The following is a 10,981-nucleotide window of genomic DNA, read 5'->3' on the forward strand; positions in this document are numbered from 1 at the left end:
CCAGGTCATCTGTTGCAATCTTTGATACCATTAAAAAATGTTAATGTTCTTGTATCCCAGTGTTTCCATTATTTCATTGTTTCAAATAGATTAACACCCTGTAGTTTTAGTTTCCATGGTACCATGGGTCAAATGGAGGGTATAACTTTAGTATATTCCACCAGAACATGAAAAGTAAGAGATTGATATAGCAGCAACTGTAAAACAACCATAACAGGGCAAGGTATCTAATCTGTTCTTCACATTGCAATAATGTCATTCACATATTGTCTTATGTCACATGTTTAGGCTCGAATAATTAGGTATCTAATCTGCAGCTCTTCACACTGCAGTAATGTCATGTACATGTCAATCCTAATTGTCTGAAATATACAGCAACCAGCACACCAGGGTAAGTAGAGGAATAGCCAGGAAAAGGAGCAACTGACAAGCTATCTCACATTATCCACATTGGCCAAGCCAGACTCAAACCCATGAGGACAGAGGTGAGTTGTCAGTGACTCGTAAAGGCAAACATTGGCCAAGCCAGACTCAAATCCATGATGACAGAGGTGAGTTGTCAGTGATTGGTAAAGGAAAGCACTATAGACCAATCTGCCATCCAGTGAATGAATGAATGAATGAATGAATGAAGCAACTATATGTTACATATTTGTAACTTTGCAATTGTTAAATAATTGAATAAATTGACCAGGTCTATTGACCTACATGTATCTAAGGACAGCACAGTAGTAAAACACAAGGGATACAACCTTGTTAATCAATCCATAGGCCTGACAATCATAATCATCATGTGTCTCCCCCATGTCTGGAAAGTATACTGCATTTGGTTAAATCACTTATTTATGGAAGTTATTGTACAGACAAAAGTGTGGTAGGTTCACAGACAAATCCATTTTAATACTAAGATTTTTCTACAAAAGTGTAGTAGGTACACTGACCAATCAAATTTAAGACTTTTATACAAAACGTGGGGGATATTTAGTTTACATTCCAAGATGAAACAGAAGTTTTGCCTATATTAGCATTTAAGCAGTATTACTTTCTTCTTCTCTTCCTTCATTTTAGTGTAAAATTAATATGAAGGAACTAAAAAATACATCATACAAATATGACATTGACCCCTGATACAATGGTTCTGAAATCAAGAATAATTATATCTTGTTAATTGAAGTCTTCCTTATCAGTCTGATATCCACTGACCCAGTTTAAGAAATGCTATAGTAATTTAAACTGATAATGGATAGAGGGTTGACCTGAACCTCAGCCATGACAATAGTCAGGTAGGCTTTACTACCTGTGCTATGATGAAGTTAGCTTGTCTAGTTCTCTTTGTCAGTATTTTTCATGTTTAATGAGGAGTAATACCTTCATCTTGAACCTTGACTACAAGGGAGACAACCACAAGGCACTACATATATGAGGAGGAATAATACATTGATCATGAACCTTGTCTACAAGGGCGACAACTATCTATACTACATGTATGATCATGAATAATACATTGATCTTGAACCTAGCTACAAGGGAGACAACCACACAATAATCCATGTATAATGAGGAATTGATTGATCTTGCCGCTTGATTACAAGGGAGACAACCACTCTATAATACATGTATAAAGAGAAATAATACATTGATTTTGGACCTTGACTTCAAGGGAGACAACCACTATGTACTACATGTATAATGATGAACAATACATTGATTATGGACCTTGAATACTAGGGAGACAACCACACTTTATTACATGTATGATGAGGAATAATGCATTGGGTTTGGACATTATCTATAAGGGTGACAACCACTGTATACTAAATGTATGATGTTGAATAATACATTGATGTTTGACCAACACTACAAGGGAGATAACCACACTATGCTACATTGATATTGAACATTGACTGTAAAGAAGACAACAACACTATACTACACATATGATGATGGACCCTGAAGAAGATTTACAAGAAGGTAGTTAATCGAATCTAGGCATACCTTTCAATCCTGTGCAACAGTTATGCAGAAGAAACCAAAATAATATGTTAGTAATCTACGGTCTTAAACTAAGTATCAAAAAGAAGTAAAATCAAATAGTTTTGTAAAATCACAAATAATTTAATTTTCCCTGTTATACAATAAAAATTAATGAGGAAATTAAAGCATAACAAGTTAAATCCCAACTAATCCTAACTGTTCTATTACAAGTCCAAATACAAATCTTTCAAATGAACTCCAATCTTGAATGTCTTAATGTATTAACAGTCTTGATGTATCAATCCAGAATGTTTTTGAATGAATTCACAATAATCAGGAAGTATTTTTAGTAATTTCAATAAATGATTTAAATAATTATTCCTCTCACATTATTGTGAAGAAAGCTAAAGGTTTTTTTCACTAGACTGATATTAGAATATTAACAATTCATTTTGTTTCAGGACCATGTATACAAACCAAACATACAATAAGATGACCAGGATATGTGTCATTAGTTTGCTTCCAAAACATTATAAGGCCAATAGGTCATACAAACATGTTTACACATTTTGATCATAAAGTACAACCTACTTTTTTAGAATATATTGTCTTATTAACATGGTCAAGTCATCTGAATAGAGAATACCCGGCTGTACTTTTTCCATCGTATACTCTGGAAAAGGATGGAATATGATGGAAAAACATGGAAAACCCTGGAAAACGATGGAAAAATGAAATATTCTGCAGAATTTAGCATGGAAACCCTGGACATTGTGCATGGAAAATGCTGGACATGCCTGGAAAATGCTGGACATTTTGGACTTTGAAATTTTTCAGCATGGAAAACCCTGGAAAACGATGGACATTTTGGACTTTGATTTTTTTCAGCATGGAAAACCCTGGAAAATGATGGACATTTTGGACTCTGAATTTTTTTCAGCATGGAAAACCCTGGAAAAGCATGGACAGTTTAGACTTAGAATTTTTGGGACAAATTTCAGCATGGAAAACCCTGGAAAAGAACTTAGTCAATTTTCAAGATTGGTACAAAGAATTATTTTGAGTTACCTAAAGAAAGAGCAATCATGAATAAACTGTGCTGTAACACAGATTTTTGAACTTGAAACTAAACTATTATTTCAAACCTATGATAAATATATACTGAGAAATAGAGGACACAAGTCAAATAAACAAACTGAACCATACACACACACACACTTGACCACTGCTTTAAAAAAACAAACTACAAGTGTTGAAGTAGTACATCATTTATTGTATATACCACATATATAATTAAATGTTCATTATCAAAAGAACATCACTATACAAAAATGTTGGTGTAACACAAACTATACATGTATGAAAAGATATCCTGAAAAATTAGTTAAATCCTGACCAGAAAATATCTGGTGCATATAAAATCATAAATATGTCCAAATCTGTTCACCACTTGAGCTTGACACTACAGTGTATAAGTATGAAATTCTGCTGTGCAATGGTGAGAGCCATTTTAGTCCTTTTCATGATGATTGGGGAGAACAGTACCATAAATGGCATTTCCAATATTAACAACAATAATAGGTTCTCGAAGACACTTGATCCTATTTTTGATGATGAAAGGAAGTCTTCTTTCTTGTCAGAGCCAACTTCATTCCAAAGAGATGTTTGCTCATAATTATTAGTTATGCACACCTGTACAGCCCCCAGTTTCACACATTCTTTATCGGAGTACAATTTTTTGCAGATCTCACAATAAAAATTGTATTTGAGATACTCCTTACCGAATTCACATTTTTCCTTCAAATCTTTGACAATTGTCAATCCTGTGTTTGCTGAAGGAAGATGCAACTGAATTAAGTCCAAGAAGTCACATATTTAGCATCTGACAAATTATGTCTTGTTGGCAAAGCCCCAAGGACAATAACATGTTCAGACTTTGTGATTTCACTACAATATATATCTTGTTATGGGGCTATGACATAAAGTGGGGGATCTGTGACATGGAATGGGTAAGACTGAGTTGCTTCATTCACCTGATGATACTGTTCATCATCTGAACTTGATTAAAACTCTATACTTTCTTCTGAGTCAGATGAAAAACTCATGTCACTGTCACCATATCTAGTTGGTTCATCTGTTGATACTCTCATTATATTTGAAGATTAGTATTACATACAGTCACCAATTTCATAATATCCAAGACCAACAGAACTGGATTCACCTAGATCAACAACACTGTAATGAGAAATACAAATTTTAGTGAACATGTATAATTCATATTAAAATCTTAACATTCAAACATTATTGTTTTGTTGTGGGAATTGAATATGTGCAGTTAATATTACACTGTTACAGTAGTTTAGTTTGACAAATCCAATGTTAATGCATGCATCATTTAAACATGGGTAATGCAAACATGATACACAATGAATGCATGTAAATGACAAGTAATTGATACACAATAATATACTCAATCATACAAAGTACATGTGATACAACATACACTTCATAAATGTATGTGATGTTTTCAGAAAAACAACTCAAGTTTCATAACGTTTTAGGGCATTATAAGAAAAATGAAAGTAAAAATTATATTTAACATTTTAAATAATTAAAAACTGAAGTATGACAATGCACAACAATAAATTATTATATCTTGTTCTGCAAGAATCAATACTGATCAGATATTTCCTGGAATTTCTGTAATTGGCTGATTTGGTTAAATATGGTGTACATTGTGCATATATTGTGTATGGTGTGTTGGATAACCCATACAGAGCAAATGTTCTGTTCAAACATGTACATTAAATATTCTGTCTGTAAATACTGAATGATTTCACCATATACTCAGAATTTGTTGAACTCTGAAAATTCCACTTAGTGTTGTATAGTGAAATTTGTTTATTCCTTAAATTATTGATATGGTAATGAAACTGTGTTTAAGATATGAGCCATGTTAGCTGTGAATGTACTAGGTAAAAACAAATGTATAAAGAATAATGCTTATCTCCATACAAATAAACATTGTTGTGGGAGACAGCTGCAGACATTATTTAAAATGTAAAAAAACTCTCTATTACTCCTGGAATTACCATTGTTTTCTCTTCCTCCAGTACATGGTGCTTTTAGGAATGGACTTTGTGGAATTAACTTCAGACTGCTTATATATTTTGTCCTGAACACCAGTACCTGTAATACAAAAACAGCATTAAAACATTTACAGATTGTACAGACTGATTAAAACATTAACATATCGTTCAAAAATCATCTTCATGGTAAAACTTGTGTACATTTTAATCTTGCTAAGATTAATGTGAAATTTTTCAAAATTTCTTTTTCCAGGACTTAAGTTACTTAAGTTATGATTTTACTTATATATGTAACAGTCTGAAAATTTAGCAGTAACCTAAAGACCTTTTTGGACTAGATCTACAAATACTCCAGAAATTCACAACTTTATCATAATACCAGAGCAGTCCCTGTTTGGGCTTACATGTATCACTGGAGTTAACATTTCCAAGACTGACAATTACAAGGTTATGGCTGTTAAAATAAAATTCCACAAATTAGGTTGCTTTGAAAGTTATATATACATATATATTGAAAAACAAAAATATCTACTCTAATTTTAAAACTGGTGCAAAAGGAAACTTGTTTTTGACCTTGTATATCTTTTCACATTTATTGAAATACTTGCTTACAATTTAATTATCAGTCATACATATATAGTGTTGGGCGGTTAATCATATAGTCAGTTTATACTTGGGCAAACGAGATAAAGTCAAGACTCTGTTTATTTCATACTCACCTATAATATTTGGGTGTCCAATTTGTGTTGTCCATTTGTGTTCCACACCTCGACACGATATTGCCTCTTGGTCGTAAACTTTACCGTAAACCAATCATTCCCCAACATATCCAAATCACGGCGTTGGTATCCGATGTATAGATATTAACTCTAGATAAATCATAAATCAAAAGAGAACAAAATGTCTGATTTTTCTATCAAGTATTCGCCTTCACGTATCGGAGTCACGTTTTTGTCACGCAGAAATAGCCGAGGTTGTTCCGTATGATGATGGCTGATGAAGCTGACTATGATGGGATATAAAATTATGAACTTATTTTTTTTAACCAATTACTACATTGAAAAAGTCGGCATATTTCGATTTCATGCGTTAGAACCAAATGTTCTGTAAAAAGAAAAAACAAAAAAAAAAAAAACCGTTTCTGTAAATTTTGGTTCCAAATTTGGCACCATAAAACGCTCTGGATAACCAGTCTAGAATTTGGGCGCAATTTTCGATTGGAGTGTCATTGAAATTGTAAAATATAAAATATCCCAGGATTTTAAGATGACCACTGAACCAGAAATATCACTGGTTATATGGGTGAATGATCGTCCCATTCAGGGAGGCATAATCTGTATGGCTGATGTACACTCGCCACGAAAAGAAATGAAGGAATATCGCACGGGAGAGAAAGTGATGGCGGTTTGTCGTGGATTCAAGGGATACCATGAGTGTATTATTGCGAAAATAGCAGGTAAGTCATTACTCAGTCCAGTTGTAGCAAAATTATTTGCACGGCCGCCAAGTACCTTAGCTGCGAAAGACTTCGCGTGACGTAAATTTACGGAAAGCTATTACGAAATATATCCTATGGAACAATTTCTTTTTCTTATGCTGTTTGAAGACTGATAAATTAAACGTCAAACTTCTAAGGATATTGAAAGGTATGTGTTATGTTTTAAGCTTTGTTTACATAATTGGCAACATTTTTTACTTATCCTAATGCACAATGACCAGTCATCTCGTGTCCGTCTTTCAAAAAAGTTGGTACGTGCTGGCCTTGCGAATATACATTTTCAAATTGTAAATTTCACTTTAAATTTTATTCACCCTTGATATTATTAATGATCTGACTGGTATTTGTATTTTTTACATTTTCGTTATTATTTTCCAGACAGTGTGCTATTTGTAGCAATAAGTTATATTTGCTTTAATTAATTTTAGACTGTGACTCGGAAATATACCGGTAGATCTCTTTTCCAATTAATCTTTAATTCAGATTATGGCTTGTTTCTGTCTATCCAATTTATATTCAGCCATTTCAGTAATATTTAATAGTAACTTATTGTATAATTAATAAGAATGTACAGTTGTAAACTGTTGGAAATGATTATCAATTTTCCTCACCAAAAATACTTGTTTAGTTTGTGTCCTTTAATTTCAGAAAAAAAGTGGCAAGGCACAGTTATGTAAACAACTTGATGGCGACAGCTTCATTGAAATTCTTCGATCTTTTAATTTTGAATTAAGCAAGCGAGAGGTAATACCACATTTGTTTCAAATTCAAATGTCTAGAACATTACCTGTAACCTGGAGTTGTGTATGTAGATAAGTAAATATATCAGAAACTTAGTGCATATGAATCATCATGGTGAAAATTTGGATTAAATTTTTTTTCACACCCAGCATGAGGCAGAAATATGTCAAATTTTGGATTTTAACAAAGCTGCTAAATAAATATTCAGAATGCTGTACAGCTCTGGTGAATATATTGGCAAAACACTAACTGGGGCAAGAGCCAATAATAAGCACACACAAGGCCACCTCTCCAAGACCAGTCCAGAATTCAAATAATTTATGGTATATTTTAAATTATTAACCATGCCTTTTAAACTTTGTTAACCTATGACAAAATATATGCCAAATTGTAACAAATTTTTTTTTTATGAACTAAGGCTGGAACATTATTATGAAATTTAAACGTATACACAACTACTACTTGAAACATTATAGTGTAGACAGGCAATATTCAAATGGACAATGTAAATCTACTTTCAGTTTAAATGGTATAATCACAACTGCATGTATATGGTAGCCAGTTTGTGTGTGCGTGATTCAGATGTTTAGTAACGTAGCTTCAACAAATGTTTAGTCACATCGCTACGATGTCTGCAGTGTGGCAATTTATAATGATGTCTAGCACTGGGATATCATACCACAGACATGTAGCATAATGTCTCCCACCCATTCACATTATCTTGACACCAGGTTGACCAGTCCTAACACTAACCTCTTAACCGTTTACCTTATAGAGCATAATTACAAAGTGCAGCATGCTATAAATAGAGCACCTGTTACCTATTCAACTCCATACGCATTGGCCTGCCTGTTAACTGTTAAGCAATGTAGTGTATTTTATGTTAAACAGCAACTGTAACCATTTTACATTTTTGGTACACATCTATTATGTGTGGAAAAATTTAAGATTAAAAGTCTGATTGTTATAGCTGCGTAATTATTTTTCACTGAAGAATTTTTTAGGTGCTTTAAAATCTTGAGAGGACTCATTCACCGTCATGTCAGTGAGGCTGCGTGACCAATTGTAGCTGCCATTTCTCATACTTGAAATTTACAATTTGTCGTCTGCATCTACATCACTAAGTCATCTGAATTTGATAATTTATGAAAACTAATTGCTGCCTGCATCAATATCAGAGCCTTTACCTAAGTTATTGAATCTTTCATAGTTCTGATTCTAATCCTGAAAACTTCATAATTACTGAATGAAATCCGCGACCTCCATTTTGGAGAGTGGAGATTATGACCCAGTTACTTTAAATAGCAGATATCGACCAGGGCATAAACAGTGACCACGTGATCTGATGTAATTGTCATTCACAGAAATGAATGTAGTATCTAAATGTGGGTTTCCCCTGAAGGTGGCGCTATGAAAACCGGCTTAAAATGGCTGATGTTTACAGTAGGCGTCAAAAGGCGCTTCCATGTGAATGGAGTAGAGGCGTCAAAAGACGCTTGCATGAGGTAAAGGGTTAATGCTGAGCACCAGGCAAGGCAGCTAATAGTACCATTTTTTTAATAAGTCTTTGGTATGACTCGGTTAAGGGTTCAAACCTGTGACCTCTCACACCCATAGCAGGCGCTCTAACCACTTAGGCTACAGGAGCAGTTAGGTAGCCAGTTTAACTTGTGATGGAAACCACAGGTTTTTAAGCCTATCAAGTTAGTCATCAAGCCAAGTGCCTCATTACAATTACCAACCTCAGGGATTGTAAAAGTACTGTAATTGCATGAAATGTTTCAGGCATAACTCTCATTCTCTCACTCCCCTCCCTCTCTCTCTCTCTCTCTCTCTCTCTCTCTCTCTCTCTATATATATATATATATATATATGGGTTTGAAATAAATTTGAAATCTTGCTTGATTCTATTCATTAATATACAATGATTTGTATTTCAGAAATCATGAAGGAGAAGTATAACATTGGGGAGGTGATGGTGAGACAGAAGCTTTGCGATTTGGTTAAACCATCAAGAGCACCATTACTTCCACAGACTCCAGTGGTGACAACAGAAAAATAAGAAATGTGGTGAATGAACTATGAAACAACACGTGTAAAAAAAATATTTTAAATGTTTTTAATTAAAATTGAGATAGAAATTAATGTGAATTTCTGTGATTTTGTTGTTAAGATTGCTTCAGAATAAATTCAGACTATAACTAGAATAAGAGAACATATATTTAGAAACTCGGATGATGTTCAGGAGCCAGTAATCTGGATTTTATGATACACCAGTAGAAGTGTAGCGATATTTATGACAACTTAAGCTATGTTGTCTACTGAATACTAGTGCACAACCTATTAAGCTACCAGTGACAAGTATAGGTTTTAATTTTTGTTTCCTTGTTTAAAAGTTACTAAACATCACAGTCAATACAAGGAGTTGGTTGGGGTAATTTGGATCATGTTCTTCTTGAAATTATCATCAGATAAAAGTTGCATCACTGTTAAAAATCTCGTTTTCATAAAATATTTCAACAATTTTCAGCTAAATTTTAGTGTTGTCCAGGGTTTACCAGCCTACCCTGGATAAAGACTGGAATATTAGTCCAAATGCTCCAGCATTTTCCATGCTAGAATTGTCCAGGGTTTTCCATCGTTTTCCATGCTAGAATTGTCCAGGGTTTTCCAGCCTACCCTGGACATAGCCTGGAATATAGTCCAAATACTCCAGCGTTTTCCATGCTTGAATTTTCCAGCGTTTTCCATGCTAGAATTGTCCAGGGTTTTCCAGCCTACCCTGGACAGAGGCTGGAATATTAGTCCAAATACTCCAGCGTTTTCCATGCTTGAATTTTCCAGCGTTTTCCATGCTAGAATTGTCCAGGGTTTTCCAGCCTACCCTGGACAGAGGCTGGAATATTAGTCCAAATACTCCAGCGTTTTCCATGCTAGAATTTTCCAGCGTTTTCCATGCTAGAATTGTCCAGGGTTTTCCAGCCTACCCTGGACATAGGCTGGAATATTAGTCCAAATACTCCAGCGTTTTCCATGCTAGAATTTTCCAGCGTTTTCCATGCTAGAATTGTCCAGGGTTTTCCAGCCTACCCTGGACATAGGCTGGAATATTAGTCCAAATACTCCAGCATTTTCCATGCTAGAATTTTCCAGTGTTTTCCATGCTAGAATTGTCCAGGGTTTTCCAGCCTACCCTGGACAGAGGCTGGAATATTAGTCCAAATACTCCAGCGTTTTCCATGCTAGAATTTTCCAGCATTTTCCATGCAAGAATTGTTCAGGGTTTTCCAGCCTACCCTGGACAGAGGCTGGAATATTAGTCCAAATACTCCAGCGTTTTCCATGCTAGAATTTTCCAGTGTTTTCCAGCGTTTTTCATGGAATATGATGGACATTCTACAGCCGGGTAGGCCTTATAAATGTGGCCAAATAGTCTAAATATAGAACATGTCTTATAAATGTGTACAAGTGGTATAAATATAGAATAGGTCTTATAAATGTGGCCAAGTGGTCTAAATATTGAATATGTCTTATAAATGTGGCCAAGTGGTCTAAATATGGAATACGTCTTTTAAATGTGGCCAAGACGTCTACATATAGAATCAGTCTCATAAATGTGGCCAAGTGGTCTACATTTAGAATAGGTCTTATAAATGTGGCCAAGTGGTCTAAATATAGA

The 10,981-nt window shown here is 34.4% G+C and overlaps 1 protein-coding gene and 1 long non-coding RNA gene across 2 annotated transcripts; one reads left to right on the plus strand and one right to left on the minus strand.

Moving 5' to 3' along the window:
* Positions 1 to 3,226: 3,226 nt before the first annotated feature.
* Positions 3,227 to 6,039, minus strand: LOC149774020 (uncharacterized). The gene is made up of 3 exons (XR_016417083.1): positions 5,783 to 6,039; positions 5,067 to 5,163; positions 3,227 to 4,209 (listed from the first exon to the last, which is right to left on the minus strand). It is a non-coding gene; the product is annotated as an uncharacterized LOC149774020 (long non-coding RNA).
* A 193-nt stretch (positions 6,040 to 6,232) lies between these two features.
* Positions 6,233 to 9,387, plus strand: LOC149774021 (uncharacterized). The gene is made up of 2 exons (XM_089945891.1): positions 6,233 to 6,519; positions 9,243 to 9,387. Exons 1-2 carry the CDS (start codon positions 6,330 to 6,332, stop codon positions 9,362 to 9,364), a joined length of 312 nt encoding a protein of 103 aa, XP_089802017.1. The 5' UTR covers positions 6,233 to 6,329; the 3' UTR covers positions 9,365 to 9,387.
* The last annotated feature ends 1,594 nt before the right edge of the window (positions 9,388 to 10,981 follow it).

This window comes from Sinohyriopsis cumingii, unplaced genomic scaffold (assembly GCF_028554795.1).
Source record: "Sinohyriopsis cumingii isolate HCF-2022 unplaced genomic scaffold, ASM2855479v2 utg000452l, whole genome shotgun sequence".
NCBI lineage: Eukaryota > Metazoa > Mollusca > Bivalvia > Unionida > Unionidae > Sinohyriopsis > Sinohyriopsis cumingii.

What these genes read in the sequence shown, in the direction of transcription:
- LOC149774021 (XM_089945891.1), top strand. Translation starts at nt 6,330, where the DNA reads ATGACCACTGAACCAGAAATATCACTGGTTATATGGGTGAATGATCGT. An exon ending in TATTATTGCGAAAATAGCAG is followed by an intron (nt 6,520 to 9,242) that starts GTAAGTCATTAC and finishes TTTGTATTTCAG; the next exon opens with AAATCATGAAGGAGAAGTAT.